The 20,254-nt window shown below is 36.2% G+C and overlaps 1 protein-coding gene across 1 annotated transcript in view; it reads left to right on the plus strand.

Annotated features, from left to right (window-relative positions):
• Positions 1 to 20,254, plus strand: part of CDYL (chromodomain Y like) — a 100,683-nt gene that overhangs the window by 40,800 nt on the left and 39,629 nt on the right. Inside the window, exon 2 of the mRNA XM_069853594.1 lies at positions 4,525 to 5,191. Coding sequence (XP_069709695.1) covers positions 4,525 to 5,191 — 667 coding nt within the window. The remainder of the gene's footprint in view (positions 1 to 4,524; positions 5,192 to 20,254) is intronic.

Here is a 20,254-nt window from a genome sequence, read left to right on the forward strand (position 1 = left end):
TGCTTCTAGATTGCACTATTGCTCTGAACGAAAGCACTAGTGTAAACATAGCCTTCAGCTAACAGAACAAGGCCTTCTCCTATATTTTTCAGATGACAGATAGATTGTGAAGTCAAATAGATTCTCTTCTGCTAACTTTAAATTAATTTAGCCTGACAGGAATGTGAGGACAGAGAGGAACATCATGGGAATGCAAAATGGATTTATGATAAACAAGGCAGCACTCACTGAATATTTACATGATTACTTATATGTTTATTTTGTTAATTCTGTTTTTTTTGTTCTCCCCTCAACAGCTGTATCTTTAGTTTAATCTCTTCAAATCTTTTGTTAAATTAACCTAGGATCTTTTATATACATTTATATATAACATATGTGTACACACACAGAGCATACCTTATATAGAGTGTACAAATGTGCCCAATTGTGCCTTAGACTTGAGAACATCCTCTTGAATTTCACCCTTACTTTGATTGACCTGAACTAAAGATCTTGTACTGTGGATGAAGATTGCGTGACCTTTTTCTGACTAGTAGAACAAAGAGGTTACTGTACCTGTCCTGCCTATGGATGTTTGTTGTCCTCTGATGGAAGTTGCAGTCCTCTTAGATGTGTCAGAAAATACCACATATGTGGCTGTTCTCCAAACCAGTTATTTCAGGATGCCTACATAAGCTCAGGTATTCTTAATATCTAAACCAGGTCACTTTGACAGAAGTACATTAGGGAATAATTAATTACACAAGAAGTTGTGCTGACAGATGGGGAGGAGCTGCTGTCTTTGAGCACAGGACTGGGAAGAGCAGTTGCAATGTTGCTGTTTGGCTACAGCTGTGCCAGGTGTAAACAGCATTTTGACCTGTAACTTTACCTTGCTCTTGTCTGCTTTTTTTAAGAAAAATATAAATATAGTATATTTTGTTAATAAAAGCGATTAAAATCAAAGTATCTGCTTCTTCAGGGAGAGAAAGCAAACATGGACTGGTTCTCACCACAAACATGCAAAGAAGGGGAATTTACCATTTTACAGACAGGAAATTGGAGATATAATTATGGTGTAGGCAACTGTAATTTGGACACTCCACTGTTGGATTATACCTCTGAGCAGTGTGTTGTTTTTCTGTCAGTTTTTCTGCGGGATGAGTATTTGAATGTTATTGATCAGTACCCCATGTGGAGAAAGTGATAAATTATCATGCTAAAATAAACCAGGAGATGTTATCTATTGCCACCCAGATACTTTGCCTTATAACTTTCCTTTACACTTGTTTTATATTTTTATCTTTTTTATATAGTTCTCCTTTTTGTTGGGCTCTTCCACAACATTTGAAAACTAACCATTACCTGCAAATCATGGCAATACAGAAGCTTATAATTACTAAAAATAAATATTACCCTGTGGCAGAAGGCGTTGGACACTGAAGAAATGGTAGTTGGCATGAACTAGCCGTCACCGGCATTTTTGACGTGGTTATGGCTAAGGATGTGGTGTAGCTCATACCCTGCTGCTAGGGGCACTCTGCCAGTTTTTAATTCTCTGAACTTACTCTGCATAAGATCAGAAAAGCACCAGTTTAGCTCCAAGTTAACAATAGTGGGGTGAGAAGCAATACTGCCCATGTAAATGTTACCTAGTTGTTCCAACAGGTTAGCAGTACTGTCAAACCATATCATAACTGATGTTTCGGGAAGTAATAACGTGGACTCCCCAGTCATGTTCTGTTTTCATTTTAATATTTAGATGTAAGTTGTTAGTATCATCTAACATAAGACTTTGAGATGACTTGTGTTATTTCACGTCATGTCACTGCTGTATATCGAAGTGGAAATGGATGACTTGGGCAAGCTTTCTTTTTCAGTAGGAAAAGAGAAGTACAAGTTTGTGATTTCTGTTTTTGCCATAAAATCATGTTTAAACAGCTACTTCAGGATGAATATTCCTATTCTTGTTCTATACCCACACCCTCTGTACATTGTGGAAGTGCTCCAGGTTCCTCTTCACAAATCTGAATGAGAAACATGTTTGTAGCTGTTATCACCAGCAAAGGTACTGAGGCAAAATATTCCTGAGACGTTTTTCAAGTAGTCTTAGGGAAGTTAGACTAATCCAGCAGAGACAATCAAAAAATTCCCTTGCTAAAGCACTCAAGCCACATGATAAATTGTGTACCACAGTTTAATCACAATAAATTTTGCGTTGTAAATAGAATAGAAATAAGATGTCTTCAAGAATTAAAAGGCTGGGAGAAAAGTCTCCTTTTAATCAAAAAGAGCAATGTCAAAGTAAGGTTTGTTGCTGATTTGGACAATACAGTTAAATATAATGGTTTTCTTTATGCATTTCTGTTTGCTCTATAAATCATCAGGTTGGGAATGGATTTTTGTGTCTCCTGTTCCAGAGTTCATCTGTTATCTCTGCAAGGTGTCTGGTTTTTTTGATGAGAGGGATGGCTTCCTACTTGGAAAGGGCATGTCCTTAATGGGTGGCCTTTCAGTACTGAAAGACATTAGTAGAACTTTGTGCCCAGTAATCAGCGATGTTTGTTACAAAGATTTCCTGGTAGAAAATAAAAATACCTTGCCAGTAGTAGAGGTCTTTCTCTCAGAATCATGTTTTTCAAATCTATTTTAGAAGGTCAAGAGAAGCAAGACTATAGCAGTAATTGCTCTTTTGAGTTATATCAAGTTTAATTCATGAGTTTGTTCTTATATATAATTCAACATTCTGGCTTACTACTTAAAGGTATTTTTACTCAGTCTCTGCTAAAAAAAATTTGAAGGCATGTTTTTCCATAATGACTTTCTTATTTGGGGTGGCATTTTTTTAAGATGTTCTTAAATACAGTTTCATGGCAAAAACATAGTTTCATTTTTCTGGCTGCATGTTTTTTTAAGTCCAGTGACTACTAAAAATTGAAATTATCAGAATAAAAATAGGTTTTATGTATTTTAACGTTTTAAATAATATTTGGGTAATTTATATTGTATTACTGTATAAAATTTATTGAATTGTACAACTGAATTGGGTTTTTTAAGACCTATGCAAACACAGCTGTGCAACATCCTAATAAAAGGACAGCATAGTACAACACCTGCAGGGTATCCCATGAAGTTGTACCATGTATAGTTTTAATGCTGCTGAGGTTATAACAGTAATCATTTAACCTCACTGCTGAAAACCAAGCAATAGGTTATGATAACATACCACAAATAAAACATATAAAACTGACATGCACTCTTGAGAGAATCTATTATCAACAGTCATAGATTCATTAATAAATTGTATAGCATATATACAATACATTCCCATATTTTCCTTCCACCCTTTCAAGTTGTTCTGTTGATGTTCTGTTTGGTTAATGAACTTCAGTAAATGTTACTGGTCTTCAGAGGTTAGCCTAAGGATGTGTGGTCTTAGCTTACATCAGAGGTCTATGTTCATAAGGAGATAGGAGTTAAATTAATAAAGTGATAGTCATATGTCATTTCATCCCTGCCTACCTCCCCCCCCTTTCTTTTTTAATAACCCAAAGGAAGATAGAGATAAGGAAGAAAGCTGTATTGGTCCTGTAACTGAAATGAAGTGGACTGGAAGATTTACCAGAAGGATCAACCTGAATAGGAAAAATGAAATAAAAATAAATCCTAAGATTAGACTTGCACTTGCATGTCTTCTTCTGTAAAAGAATTCCCTTTCTTCAGGGCTAGCACAACTGGCATGAGTTTTGGTGCAAGGCATGAGCCTCTGTCCCTGCAGCTGCTGCTGTCTGCCCTGTCGGCTTTACCCTACTGCCTGAATTCCTCTAGCCTGTGGGTCCCACGTCTAGTTGTAGCATGTGCATGCTTAATACTTGTGACATAAATATGATCTCTATTTGCAGATAAGTGAGGCACAGTAATTTGTTCAAGTATGTATATCAAAGACTGGCCAAAACAAATTCTCTGTTTTCATAAGAACAGCCTCTAAAAAAAATATCTTCTGCATTTGCCCCTATTTCTAAGCTGTACTATATTGTCATGGTAGCTAAAGGATATCTCACTGTATGAAAGAGATTCTTGCATAGGCCTTATGCTAAGCAAGGAAATTATTCGAACAATATCAAATTAATAAGTTTTGTAAGGTAAACAGGCTGTGTTTACGCCAGGTATTTAAACATGATCTCTATATTCAGACAGGGAAATTGCATCCACATTGAAGCTGTTGTCAAAACTTTGTTGGGGCCAGTGCTGATTGTCAACTGTCACGTGTCATATTCAGATTCTTGTGCATGCAAAATACATACTAAAGGACACTTTGGGCATTTCAGAACATCTTTTATGAGATGGAAAAAACAATCTGAAGTTTAAAGAGAGTAATTCCAGTAAGCAGTGAAGAGACTCTAAGCTATAGAGCTACAATACAGAATTGCAAAACTACAAGAGGATTTTTAAATCTATCTACACTTAACAAATTATTAGCATGCAAGTTGCTCACTCAAGTTATATGTCTGCCCATGTCTAATGTTTAATTTTCCTATTTAACAGGTAGAGAGAATTGTTGACAAGAGGAAAAACAAGAAGGGGAAAACAGAGTATTTGGTGCGATGGAAAGGATACGAGAGCGAAGATGACACTTGGGAGCCAGAACAGCACCTTGTTAACTGTGAGGAATATATACATGAATTTAACAGACGCCACAATGAAAAGCAAAAAGAAAGCACATTAACCAGGACAAACAGGACCTCTCCCAATAATGCCAGAAAACAAATATCTAGATCTACCAATAGTTCTTTTTCAAAGACATCCACTAAATCTTTAGTCATGGGTAAAGACCATGAGTCAAAAAATAATCAACTCTTTTCTGCAACCCAGAAGTTCCGGAAAAACAATTCACCATCTCTTTCTGGAAGGAAAAATATGGACCTTGCAAAATCAGGTATTAAAATTCTAGTACCCAAAAGTCCAATTAAGAGCCGGACAACAGTTGATGGTTTCCAAAATGAAAGCCCGGATAAAATGGACCATATAGAGCAGGATCAAGAAGACTCTGTAGCACCAGGAGTAGCAGCAGAAAAACCAGTGGGAGCTTTATTAGGACCTGGTGCAGAGCGTGCTAGGATGGGGAGCCGACCAAGGATACATCCGTTAGTGCCACAATTGCCAGTGCCAGTAACAGCCACAATTGCATCAGCATTAACAATAAATGGAAAAGGTATGTGTATGAGTTGGTCATTTTTGTGTGCATTTTTCATTTGACTGATATTTTTTGCTTATCAGATGTAAACTAGTTACTGAGTCTGTTTCAAGTCTGGAGAACTTTGCAACTTTATTTTACTTAACTATATGACTGTAAACCCATTTCAAATTTTGTGAGGTTTAGGTTTCCTCACAGAGATTCATTGGTATTTGTGTTTTCAGAATCACCATAAGATACATCTGAGTTTGCCTTGACCTTGTATGGTATGCACATTCCTTGTATCACTTCCAGAGATTACATTGTTGCTTTAAGTTTCTTTAAATAGGTCAAATTTGTTATTAATATTAGAAACATGAATTATAGGAGTAGATGAATGATGTGAGCGGGGATTCTTCATAATATTTTATCTTATCTATTTTATTATAAATGTTGCCTAGGGAAAAAAAGACTTGGAGAATTATGCTGCTTAAAAAACAAAGTTGGTAAGTTTTGTGTCAGAGAAAATTTGAGCCAGTTGTAGAACAACACCTGCCTTCTGCCTGGATTAAATTTTGTCTTTGTTATATTTTATCAATATTTTGTTGTTTACACCTCATTTGATATTGACAGCTTATTTAGGTTTAATGCCTGGAAGTAGATGATAGTTTCTTCATGGGGTACTGTAACATTTGTGATACTAATGAAACCCAATCTGCTTTTGTGGGAGGAGACTATTTGTTCCCCAAATCTAACTGAGAACCTTGCTTAAGTCTTCATGGTCCTAATTCTCTTGCCCCAAGATTTGTTCTTCCCTGACAGACTTGGGTTGTTATGTAGTCACAAGTGTTCTCATTAGCATGCTTTTGAGGCTAAATTTTCAAGTATAACACTGCATCCTCAAATACAATGCAGTGGGTAAATTCTCAGGCATGCTATCGATGACAGCTTGCTGGAAAAATTGCTTGAAAACCAAGGACTGGGCCTGCCAAACCCCACATTTACGTACAAACTATGTAGGCAGAAAAATGTGTTGAAAACTTTGGAAGAGTTTGTGTTGGGTGCCCCAGTGCATTCCGGTTTTCTGAAAAAAAAAAGGAAAAAAAAGCTGCAGCAGGAGCAATGGACAAGGGAGGAGTATGCTCCTGGAGCTGGTGTCAGGTCATGGACCAACCCATTTTGCTGCAGATGAACTAGGTAACCATGGTAATGCACACACGGATGCCAGGAATATCTCTTCCTTTGCATGGGCTAAAGAAGGAATGTAACTCTCGGAGGATGTAAACAAAGCAGGAGGGGAAAATGCATGAGATGCCAGCATGTGAGTTTTCTGAGAAGGTGAGGTAGAGGAGTCTGTTTGCACGTGTGATGGTTTTGTGATAAAATATGCATTTTGGAGTATAGCGTTGTTCCTAGTGAAGTGATTGGTAAGTGTTGCCTTCAGCATCCTTTTTTTTGCCTCATGACATTCAGAAATAAACCTGGGACACAAAGGACCTTCTTAGGTAGATCTGTAACCACAAATTATTAACTAATTCCCACCAACCTTTCACTCTGGTAACATTGGTACAGCAAGGGCCTGGTTACAGGGCATCAAGTGAAAAAACCTGCACAGGAATGGAAGTGACATATAAAATATTGGCTGAAGTACCTTATCTGTTAAGTGACATATAAAATATTGGCTGAAGTACCTTATCTGTTTCACTGAGACGTTGCAATTTCCTCAGTTCCCACTACCTCCTTCAGCTCTTCAAAAGCATCTCTCTGGGCACTGAACATTCAAAGGTACTTACTGACCCTGGGAATGATGGCAATATGAAACTTTTCTCACACTTCTGTTTTCACGTGGTCTTAAGGTACAGATCAAAAACAGAGTGCTAAGGAGATAGTCACAATATGTGGTTACCCAAAAATATGCTATTTGTTTCCACCTTTTATCACCGCAGGAGGGATATTAGTTCAAGTACATTAACTGAGGCTTTGCTTCTCTGTCCTGATACACCACTGCCAATCCCCAAGCTGAGCTGTGTAGTCTGATAGGAAATGGCTGCCAAATATCCAAATTTATTATGATTTTGCAAGTGGTTATGCTCTTCTGCAACACTTTTGGGGATAACATCCAAATCAGGCAGTAAAATTGGAAAAAAGTTGCAAAATAAAAAATATTTGCATTTCTATCTGACATAAGCCTCTTTTCCTAGCTGTTTAGGATTTCTTGGACTGTTTGTCTTTCTCACGGAAGCCCAGGCTCCGTCTCAGCCATTCTGTATGGCCAGAGAAGACATTTATTTAGAAAGAAGCCAAGAGAGGCAGCCCTGTCTCCTAGAGCCTGGTCTTGGAGCTTTCTGAACTTACATATTCACTGTCTCCTCATTAAAGCTATGCTCTTTTCCTTGCTGTTTCTATTTTTAACGTCACACTGCTATTCATTAAAATGTATTAAATCGATGCTTCCCTCCCTCCCCTGCATGGGGTTGTCATGGTTCAGGATCCCATTTCATTCCTTCTTACTCAGGACATTCCTTCTGTCTTAAATGGACACCTCATCACATTTTTGACACCACCTCAGGAATCATACATCATGAGAGGTATTCATTGTACAGAAACACCATCAAATTCATACCCTTATCATCATATGCACCAGATCTGACATATTAATAATACAGATGATAGATCTGGTGTTTGGAGCAGTCTTTCCAAACTTCCCACCTCCTCCACATACACCTTCTGTTAATTTTAAGAGTTCCTATTTCTACATGGAGGATGCTGTCAGGAAGACAAAAGCGTGTTTTGAAAAATAACTCTTTACTTAAGCTGGCTTAGGAATTTTTTATCAAAACATTTTTGTTGAAAAAACTCAGTTGATCAAACAGAAATCACTAATTGGAAAGTACGATTTTGAAAGATTCTAGAAAAACACATATTACAGTTAAAAAGTTGTCTAAAATTTTTTGAATTAAAGCTGATTTAGATTTTGATTTTTAAAAAATAAACATTAAAGTAATACTGGAAAAAATCATTAAAAATTGTAATATGAAAACAGTATGACTAATTTTGAGATTATGCTGTGACTGCTTTTGAATTGTGTGACTTGTATTTAGTCCTTGTTCAGGGTGGTGAAGCTCTTCAGTGTTTAGTGTGTTCTTTGTTTGTTTTCCTCAGCCTTGATTTTTGCTTTAAAATTTCATTTATAATAAGAACACATACCAAGGAAAAAAATTTTGTATGCATAGGAAAATCCCATGACTGCAATTACTAGGAAACATTAGTATTATTGTAACACCTAGATATGCTTTTCATGAGACAAACTGCCATGATGTGGTCCTTGTTCCAAATTTCCTATAGTCTCAGAAAAGACAACCAGCAAATACTTATACAAATATGCAGGGGTGGGTACTAGGGGAATAAAATAACAGTAATGTTTGCTCTGGGAGCTGGTGGTTTCAGCACACTAAAATCAAGCTGCTGTCCAAAGTATATTTTTAGCAAAGAAAATCATTGTATTGAACGTTCATATTTTAAAGGCTTAGCATTGGAAACAGAGTTGATGGAATAGTATGCTGCATACAGGTCTAAGAAGGGTGATATATGGAAGAGGTGACAATAGGTCACTGAATGAACATTGCTGTGGTTCTGTTTTATTGAAATATGTGGTCATTATCAGCTGCTAGTAAAAGTTAATAGAAGTGATCCTTAAATGGACGAACGAAACAGGAAAATACTACCAAAGAACAGAAATGTCATTGAAAAGATGTTAATGGTACCTACAAGCAATGCATATTACTCAAAACTAGCTAAGACAAAAGTGGCTTCATGTTTAACAATAGGTTCTGATGCCTTTAAAGTTTTTGAAAGCTTCCCTCATCAGAATTGAATAGAGAAATAGCTTTGGAATTTTATTGCAAATGTTTTAGGCATAGAACACTCATAAATACGAAGAAAAGCTCTATTTAATGGAGTAGGAGTGAAACTGTATAGGGAACCTAATCTGTCAGTCATACAAGGCTAGAGACTTGTCTTGTAATTTTAGAAAGTTCTAAAAGACTGGATTGATTGTTCACCACGTGGAAAACTTGACCATAAAACAGGTGAATACCATTGTTTCACAAATTCTAGTTGCCTTGCTCTATTTTTTTCTTTCTGGGTCACCTTATAGTTGCTATGGTTTTTTTTCAGTTAACATTGTCCAGCATGTGGATGTAATTGAGAATAAATGCCACAAGAAGGGAGATTTTGAGCAGAAAGGCATGCAGAGCCTCAAATAATAAAATGAGCAAGAAAAGTACATCTAGCTGCATATGTTATTATAATTGGAATAAGGCAGGCTGGTGGCTGTATTATGAGAAAAGAAGAAATACAAGAAATGTAATGAATTACATCACTTGTTAGACAGACAAGCACCACTAGCATGCACAGTGGCATTAGCATCTTCCTCCTTGCACATATTAGTCCAGGTGAATAACTTTTGGACCAGTAAGCTGTCTGACAATATAAAGATGAGTGGAGTATTTCAGTCTAAAAGGAACAAGGATGTCTGCTGATTTTTTGGTTTGATAATGGTGCTGGTTTTATCTCAAAACAATGGTATTGGCACTAAAAGAAAAGCCTGGCATTAGGAGAAAAATTATTGAACTTAAGTTTTGTTTGTTACCTGTTCTCTCCCTTACCCAAAGGAGCTTATTGGATTAAATCCCACAGATTCAGAAAACCAAAAATCCACTCTTAACACCTCAGGAAAATAGTGGCTGTTGCTTCGTTAAGTGTCTGATAGCTTTAGTCTCAGCGGGAACCAAGCAAGTGTAAAAGTACTTACAGAGGCAACAGGGACCAGGAAGAAACATATGTTCTCAATACAATACCAAGCCAAGCTGAAAGAAGTTCAGCTGCTCCCTGTTCCTTAGGGTGAGGGCAGCTCACCCATTTCCCTTCCAGGTAAATTCTCCTATTTACTTTACTCCCTGTGTCTGTGCCTGTGTTGAAGAAACAGTCCACTGTCACTAGCACAGCTTATTAGTCTGCCCTTGCGAGTTCCATGGGAAGAGTGTTGCAGTTGACAAATGTATGTTGGGTGTGAACCACATTAATTGCCCTAGTGGACCGTAATCTATGTGTATAATCATCTCAAAATCCAAAAGTGAGAGCAGAGTCACAGAAGCTCATCACTGTGCGAATTACAGTGGACAGTGCAACTAAAAGAAAGTTAAGGTGATGTGTTACAGTTTGTCAGATTTCTTTTTAGCATCTTGAAAGGACAAAAGCAGCCTTGAGCCCTCCTTTTGTTTGTTTTTGTTTTGGTTAAGTAGTAAAATGTGATTTCAAAAAAAAACCCAAGACAGGAACTTCCTTTTTCAATGTGTTTGTGTTTCACTTGGATGGTGGCTTGATCTCTGCTGAGCGATCTGGAAAGCAACCAAGTATTTTATTAGTGCAAACAAAAGCCTATGGAGTGGGTTAAAGTCCTTTGTAAAGCCTGCCTAACTTCTGAAATTACTCGTTAAACTTCATTGTCAAATGCAGCAGTGTGTAATTTTGTATCTTTTATATTGTGTATGGATTTAGTAAATCCATAAGAGTAAAGAGTAAAACAGTTTCCATTCAATCAACCTTAAAGACACCTTTGGTGGTTTATTTTTCTTCAGAAGGTGCGTTTCATTTAGATTCTGTTCTTTAAGAGTTCACATTATTACTTCCCTTATGTACTGCATTGCAACATTTTAAGCTACCATCAAATGTTCCATCTGTATTACTGTTAAGTAATTTTCAAGTTCTTCAGCTTCTTTACCCTTAACTGAAATAATATTCTGAGTTGTTTCCAATTTCTCGTTTATCTGTATTTTCTGGCTTCACATAAATGCAGAGATGTTAAGTAGTATGGTAGACTTGATGGTCTGTATTACGCGGAAAACTGATCTGTCACCCCATGCTGATTGGGTTGGGTTTTTTTTTTGTCTCCCCTCTCCCTGCCTCATTGCTTGTGCCGTTTCTGCTACAAGTTATTGTGACTTTATGTGATGCTCTAGAACTTTGAACTCCTTATGAAAATCTTTAATTTTCTGGGGCATATTGATATATGTCAATAGGTTATTGTAACAATAAAGAATTAAAGTGCAGATTTTCTTGAGTTTTGGCGATCTTCCTGAGAACATACGATGTAAGTGACTGATTCCTTGCTTTTTCTGCTTTCTGCCATGCTCCACTATTCAGGACAGAGATGCCTCAGTTGGATGCAGTGTTGATGTAGACTTTTGATACAACTAAGTTGATGTAAAAGGTAGCTACTTTGAAAAGAGTGGTCCCATTCTTTTCCCTTGCTTCCCCAACCCCAGCTTATAATATGGACTAACCAACTGCTTCTTTAAGGAGAGTCTTATTTTTATATTTTTATCAGACTTCTGGAAGTGACAGTGAGGGAGAGGATGTGTCCCTGGGGATGGAGACAGAGACATGCTTTTTCCTTGTTTTATTTCTGTCCCTGAAAAACCTTTAATGTGAAGTCTGGATTTAGTGTATTTGAAAAAAAAAAAAAACCAAAACAAAACAGAAAGTTCTCAAGCAAGAAAGACTCAGTTTGGACGTAGAATCCTCTACCTAAGTTGACAGAAAAATATTTTCACTGATATTTGTATTACCCCTGCAGGCCTTCTGGTAAACATAATGCTCTCAGCTGTGCAGTTGTTCTGACGTTGCCTCAGTTTATATGGACTGAGGATCTGGAGTCTAAATCTCTCTTGACTACTCAGTCGTTATGTCTTCCTACAGTACTTGTACCAATATGAGACAAAATTTCTGAGGATGCATTTGTCATACCTGTTGTGTCAAAACTTAGGAAAGATGAAGCACAATGAAGCAAAGACTCTTTACAAGGCTCACTTTCAGCCTACTTGGCATACATCTATGCAGAGAAAATGTGGCGAAGATCAGACTGAATCATAGAACAAAAGTGCTGAGCTAGATTAATTTCTTTTTCTTCCACTACTGTCAGAATTGCAGATACCACTTCAGAACAGCTTTTGATAATACAGCAGAAATGTGAAGTGCAATCGGAAATATGGTGGGTTTTGCAGTTGTGCTTGGCAGAGCAACCAGCAACATTTTGTCTCTTGCTGTTTTAGTTTTTTAAAAAGTTACATCTCCTGTCTCCGTTAAAGCTGTGAAGGGGATAAAATGTGTTTGCTATAGAAACTGTCATTATGAATCTGTTCTCCTGAAAAGAAGATTAATCTTAATAGGCTGATACAAAAAAATCCATAAAAAAAGGACTAAAACAATCATAATATGGTTCAGGAAAGATTTGCCTAGATCACATTATCTACTTAAAATAAAAGGGGATATAATGAGAGTACAGTTAAATCTTCAACCAAGAAAATATCCTCATAGGGAGACTGTTACAGGTGGGAGAAAATATCATAGAAAGAATTAGTAAATCAACTATTACAGGGGTTTTCTCCATCAATGCTTAGGAAAGAGAAAATTGAGAGAAAAAGCTAGTTGCTTTAAAAACAGGAAAACTGGAAACAGCTTTGCATGTTACAGGTGATTGCAAAAAAGCCTTTTTTTCATAATGAAACCTAATGAAATAGCCAGATCCTGTATTACCCTGGGATAGCTGTGCTTCCTACTCAGCCAGAGAAGCTGGAGTACTCAAAACCATCGTAATGATCCAAAAGTGCTGCTGTGAGTTGTTATTATTATTGATAATAATACAGCAAAGTTCTCTTCTTTTATTTAAAAAATAAATACTGAAGCTGTATGTTTGTGATACTGTATGAATTTTTAAAATAAAAATAAGTTAATTAGCTGCTGCACATACTATTTATACTGTAAATGCATTTAAGGACACTCACTAAAATGCATTAGCCTCCAAATTATCAAACAGTTAACTCTTCTCTAGTAACAGTTTTCTTAATTTTGCGATCTTAGAATGCATAAAAAAGCTTTTGTTTTTTACTTAGTATTTAAAATTCAAAACACTTTAAATCATAAACACTAATGCTTTGAACTAGAATATTCTATGTTTGAAAACATCTGAAAACTGGGAAGTTTGGAGATTTAATGTAGAAGAGGAGGAGAACGAGCATCTTACAGTTGTATTAGGAGTTTTTTCAATGTTTCAGTGAAACAGTGGGTAAAGAATTACAGATTGTCATTTATTTTCTTTGGAAATATTCCTTAAATGAGACAACTAAAGGAAGTAAGTAGTTGTGCTTCAAAAGGCTTCTAAGAAACTGGCTAGGAAGATAGAAAGCAGAACAGGCTTAATATTTCATTTAGTTATGTCAGAAGGTTAACAGTGGGATGGCATAGATTTGTAAGAGGAGCTGTGCTTATTTACATTTATTAATGATCTGTTAAAAAAAATGCAGTGAGCAGCAAATGTACAAAACTTTCAGAGGAACATTATTTATTCCTTAAGAAAACAAACTTCAGAGGGACATATCTAAAGCGGGCAGCTAAGCAATGTGATAAACAGCAGGAAAATAACTTGAACTGATCATTTTCCTTGCTGGCTCCTAAACGGAGTTGTTATTCCTGTCCGGGATGGAGACAGGAATACCTAAACACTGCTGAGGGCAACTCCAAGAAGACTTGGCTTAATATTGAACTAAAGAAGTTCTCAAGGTTTTTCTATGACACATATTTGTCGCTACTTTTCAGTCAAGCTTGTTGTTTAATGAATGAGTGAATAGTATGTGTGGGCTGGCATAGTGTCTTCCATTTCTTAGCACTGCTTTCCCTCAAATTTCAGCTTGAAATGTTCTATGTTTTTTAAGATGGGCTAGAATGAGAGGGAGTGCTGGTTGCCTTCCTTGTGAGAAGTCTACAGGTGAACTTCCAGTGTGTACTTAATGGGTGAATCTAGGCCAAGCCATTGATGAAAATTGGCATAACATTGAAAAAAGAGGATATAAAATAATAATAATAATAATAATAAAAAATCATGTATATGAAGAGAATACTGGAAGGTTTGCACATGATTATTGTAGAAAAGAAAGACATTCTAGAGACGGTGAAATAATGAATGATCTAATTGGAAATTTCTATTCTGGAATTGAATTACTAAGACAAAGGAATATCTAAGGAAATCAGAGAGTGTCAAATTCAAGTCAGAAAGATCATAGCTTTCGATATAGTTTCCATTTAGTCCTGAAAACTGTTTGCAAAAATGTATTTGAGTCCAAGAGATAAAAAGATAACAAACGTTTTAAATAACTGTAAGCATTTATAAGGATGATGGGAATAAACTGTATTTATAGGAATGGTATAGTTTTACAAAGAATGTAAGTTCTCTTGCCTTAGAAGTAAGGAACCTTTTTGTGACATACCTGAAAATCAAGGATTTTTATCCCCTTTTCTGCACTGTTAGCCATTATTATGTATGGAATAGCTCATTCAACAATTAGTTGTGAAATTACTTTTATATTGTGCAAACATTCAGAGATTCTAATAATTGTCCAGTTAGAATATTAGGTAAGGCACTGGAAAAGCAGTAAGCAGATAGAGTTCGAGTCTGGTTCCTACTGAGGTCCTTGCTGTGAAGGACCATTCTCCACTCTAGATCCATATATGACATCCTTTAAAAAGTGCTTAGAGAACCGTATAAACCAATCATTTGGGAAAAAAAAACCAAACCCTCACAAAATCTGGATGATCTAAGTAAAGAATACTGATTTCTCATTGATCCTCTTTTTTTTTTTTTTTTCAGGGGAAAGTCAGGTCAAAAATCCAGTCAGTGTAAAGAGATTTTTCCCTCATCCTTTTCTCCCCTCATCCTTTGGTTTGCTGAATGGATTTAAAATTCAGTGGGCACATTTGCGAAATACAGGAATGAATTGAAACCAACTATAAATGTAAATCTAAGTCTTATTGTACCGGGCATAGCATTTTATTGACAAATTAATTAAAAATTAATTTTCAGCTTATGGAAAGAACATCCTGCTAGGGCTTCCCTTACATCTTCACACAATCACCAGCTTTATTTGTGGCAGTGCAGGGCAATACCCCGTCACCAAGGAAATCAAAGATGTTTTTTTTCTTACATTAGTACAAGTAGGAAAACTTAATATGGTAATAATGGGTATTTAAAACAATTTACTGTGTGTTTTGTGATTTTCTGTTTTAATTTCTGCATAGGAAGGATAACTGATTATTCTGCATTCTTTAGAGAGTCATCTGTTTTTATTTTCCATGCATGTGTAGGCAATTAGCTTGAAAACTTGTTTTAAATATTCAAAAGTTTATACAAAACAAAGTTACATCTTTGATTACCATTGTAGAAAGCTAGTGAGACATTATGCTTTCTTATTTCTTTGCTTCGCACATTGATGGTGCCTTTTTGTTCCATCAGCTTTATCCTGAGTAGTCAGTTAGGCTGGGGGCTGTTTTTAAAAATGACCTTTCTGGGCATTATCAATGAAGCAGCGAAAAATCTTTTTTTAAATATGTGGGAGGGAGAAAAAAAGAAGTTCAGTCAAGTTTAGTCAACTTAGTTGGATCCATTAAAAAAAGAGTAAAAATCAATAAAGATCTTACACTTAATAAAAAATGTGTGCTTTGCAATAACTATACAGTGAGAGAATGGGTTTTCTCAAATGTTCACGTAGTGGAGGATAGCGATGATGATAGTAAAAGGAGTGGCTGCCCAAATTATGGATCAGAATCCAAGACCTATTCCGGAATAACTCCTCTGAAATGAGTGTTTTCTGAACTTGATTTAGCTCTGCTTGATGTTTCTGCTCTTAAGAATCATAAGAAATATTTATTTAAAAGGTTTTCTTCCTCATTCTAGAATGCTAGATTCAGCAACCCTTTAGATATTGTAAAGTAAAAGGAAAAAGTAATAAATATGCTTAATGAGCTTTGAAAGTAATGGGTAAAATTATTCAAGCATGAGTGCCTTTAAGATACATGACAAATCAATGGCATAATTTGGGGGTTCTGTTGTTTGTTTTGGTTTTGGTTTTTTTTTTTTTCCAATTGACAGTTTAGATACCTATTATATTTATTGAATTCATGGGGAGGTGATGACGTTCTTTTGGTTTCCATTTCCAAATACAGATGTAGCTAGCTAACATTAGAGGCTGAGCTCCAAGTCTTCTGGTAATGTAATACAAGTCAAAACAATCAGTATCCCTAACTGATCTTTACTCTTTGTCTTGCCGTGACACTTTGAGAAAAAAAATAATCGTGTTGCAATGGTATGTTAAAGAACTTTGCTCATAGGTACCTTCTATTCTGGTATTAAATTTTACTCTGGCACAGTGGTCATCTTAAAAAAAATTATTAGTCCTCTTGTTATATTATGTAATAGCCAAGGGTTACTGTTCGCATAGTCCAGTTAGAAATGTCATCTTATAATTGAATAGAATATATTAGTAGATTAGCGATTGATTCATTAAATGTTAAGGAACACTCCATGCTCTTTTAAATGTTTTATGTGTATCAATAATACAGAAGTTTGATTAACAAAATAATATAAGACATAATTGCAATTGCATGAGTTGTTTTTTTTTTAAAGACAGCAAATTCTTATAATAGAGTTGGATTTATTCCTAGGGTTTTTTAAATTATTTTTATTTTTATTTCTATTTTCAAATTAATTTATATCATATTGTTTTAAATTGTGGCAGTTGAAATTTAGGCCCCAGAGAAAGCAATACATCGCTAGATTCTTTTCAATTGAAGTGTAACATGAAGAAATTATTGCTGCCCTATTGTGTATTATAAATTATAAACGCATTATTGTAACATAATACAAATAGGCCATATATTTACATATGCTCAGGTTAAAAAGGGTGGGGGTAATAATGAATAAAAATTATTTTAGCATAAACCTGCATAAAAGTCACTCAGTGCATCTGTAGGTGACCTGGCATTAATATCCCTAGAATTTGCTGTAATTTTATCTAATATTTTAATATTTAGCCAGCATAAGAATAAACTATGTTATGATCTTCCAATAGATTAATTAAACATGATGATCACATTTTCAAATGTTTGTCTCTTATGTGTTGGTTTTAAAATATGTATATTTCTTATTATACCTAAATATTAACCTATCTTCCTACTGTAAGTTCTTCATATATTCTTTGGATAGGCCTTTGGATACAGTTTCAGTATGTATTTCTATTTCTAAAGCACTTCTCTCTGCCCCTAGTTGTATGTGCTCATTGGTTTCTCTGTCTGCTGGCTGAGCACCCTGGCTGAAGCACTGGACCTGCCCTCCCCCTACCCTGGGCTGAAGCATCAGCATAGGAGTGAGTTTGGCATCACTATGTCAGGGCTAGGGAAAGCCCTTGGGGAGGGTTTTTGAGCCTTTGGATGAAAACTGGGATAGTCCAGCATCCCTGCCAATCCATAGCAGTTAAAGAGGATTTCTTTTGGTGCAGAGTGATATTTATGTCGTTGTTATGTGCTGTTACAGACCTTGTTTATAGGTCAGTAAGTTCCTTGGTGCGTGTCCAGTTTTCACAGATATTCGTGTAATTTTGCTCTAATTATACTGTGGCTTCTCTTAGAAGGAGTAAAATCTTTTTGTAGGGGGTGAGGTTAGGTAGGTAAATCAGTTTGGTGTTCATTTTTTTTTACATGTAGATTTTGCAGAAATTGGTGTGAGATCCTGGAAGTGCTCTACCCAGTGTTTGTTGTACCTCAAATCAGTCTGATTTACATCAGTTAGATACCGTGGAATGACTGTTTTGATCGAATCAACAAATTAAATACAGTACCGTTTCAGTGTTAGTTTTTTATGCTCAGGCATTTAATTGATTGGTTTAAAATAAGGTCGTATATTTCAAAACTGGGGCATAATAAGCTGAAGAAATGTGAAGAAGTCTTGATTTGAAATTTTGTTCACAGTATATCTAAATTCATGGAAAGAAACTTTTATCTAGAATTAGTCAAGGTGAAGCCCATCAGAGGAAGGAATGAGAATGAGACTGTATTCTGTTCTTCTCTTAATGGGGGAAGTAACACCCTCTGCTACTTCTAAATTTTCTTATCTATGGTGAATTTTAAGCTCCCTAGTTTGCAGAGGAGGTCTTATTCTCATGAGGTAGTAGTTAAAAAGTAAAGTCAAAAAGTGACTGCCTTGATTTCAGTATTTATCAGTTATAATGGGTGAGGGGGTAAATTATTTTTAAAAATCTTAGTATTCTATGAAATGCACATTCAGAGTTTGGGATTTTTTTACTAGGAAAAAGAGAGGTGTAGATAGGTCTGAATAGCTATTTCTTAACAGCTAGGTTGGTAGGTTTTCACTAGTGTTGAGCTGCTAGGTGGCTGGATTTCCATACGGTTAGTTGTGGAAGAGCCAGACCAAGGAGGAAGATTGAAACTTGGCAGCTTGGCATATATAGTGCTGTTTGGAGGGTTCTTGATCATTGCCTCAGCTGCGCGTTGCCAGAAGAGGAGAGAGAACACAAAATTAAACTGGCTGGCAGTGCTTGGAAATTGTCTGGACATCCACTTCAATATGAAAAACTAAAGGAGAAAAACTTGACAAATATGAAACATTGAAGTTTTAACTTTTCTTGGCAACTTCCAGTGATATTTGTGTACCTGTAAGTCTTTATAGTTTTCTGGATGTTGCAGACAGAGGAAAAGTAGAAGCAGACTAATCTTTTCAAGGACGCTTGAGTTAGGCAAAACCATCCAAATAATGATGGCCTAGGCCCTTCTAAAACTAAGAATTATGTATTAAACAAAACCAAAGTTTTGCTCTTTTACTCATGTTCAGGGAAAATAAAGTAAAGTGAGAGTAAGTAATAGGTAAGAAATAGAGTAATCACCCTAACACTTTTATATTTACCTACTTAATTTGCCTTTATCAAGGTAAGATGAAAAAGAATGTTAAAATTTCTACTAACACAGCTATGATTTTGTAAAATTTATCATTCTTGATTATGGGAACTTTGGATACCGGTCTCCTTGAGATGCAGTTAATTTGGCAATAGATTCTACTTTGTTTCTCTTCTAACATACAGCACATGGTAGTTGATCCCAACAGGCAGGTCACAGGTGGAGCTGGGCCCAGAGGATCCATCCATCTGTGAAGCCTGCTGCCTGTTCCTAGAGGAGATGAAGAACCCTTTGAGCAGCAAGTGTGGTCCAAGTCCTGAAGTCCTTCCGTTGCCTCCCAGGGACTTAGGCTTGCAGTTCCTGCTTGTGGGAGGGAAGCTGCTGGCAGCAGCAGCTGCTCCATGCTTCCTGCAGCAGCTGTGTGCTGTCCTGGCAGCCATCCCCTCCTGAGCAGCAGTTTAGCAGTCTCAGGATGGTGTGTGCAGGAGCAGCTGTTGCCGGTGGAAGAAATGGAAAGCAGGGCTATTTGTATGGGACAGAGAGAAGAGTGGGGATGACCTCCTTACATAGGTGATGATCTTGTGTGAGGATGCAGGGGAGGCAATGGAAAGAAGTTGGCAGGAAGGGAAAGGGACCTTAAAAGCTGGCTGTGAATGCAGTGACTGCTGAATTTGGACCACCCTGGTACAGCCCATAACACACAAATTCCTTGAGTCAGTACTAGTATTCTTTCAGCATTCTTATTTAAAAACAAAACTAGTAAATTGTTAAATTATTGTAAAATAGTAGGACCAGCATATCCTACATGCAAAAAATTCTAAAATCACTTCTCTTTGTGGGAATACCTTATATTTTTATTTTTGTGTTGTATGAGGCTGTAATGAGAGAATTATTTGCTTTTGGTGTACTTCACTGTATTATTGTATGGTAAATTAACCTCTGTACATCAACACTCTTGGATGTATATGACTTCTCTGTTAAAAGGAAATCATTAGTATCTATTACAGGTGTCACATAGTGGTCCCAGAGCTGAGGTTTGGAGTAGAAAAGATCAGGAAAAGGGGAGTATTTCATAGTATTTGGCTTCCATCTAAGTTATGTTTTGTCTGTATGTAGTGATAATACTTTCTTTAACATTATATCCTTCCACAAGTCTTTGTAGTGGTTGTTTAAACTTGCAGTGAATGGAGATTAAAGGTCATGACTCAAGAGGAATTGCGTAAAAACCTAATATGAAAGCTATCAGCAATGTCATGCAGAACGCTGCAGTACAGTCATTGCATGGCATTATTACTAACATATTTT

The sequence above is a fragment of the Phaenicophaeus curvirostris genome, chromosome 3, assembly GCF_032191515.1.
Source record: "Phaenicophaeus curvirostris isolate KB17595 chromosome 3, BPBGC_Pcur_1.0, whole genome shotgun sequence".
NCBI classification, from domain to species: domain Eukaryota; kingdom Metazoa; phylum Chordata; class Aves; order Cuculiformes; family Cuculidae; genus Phaenicophaeus; species Phaenicophaeus curvirostris.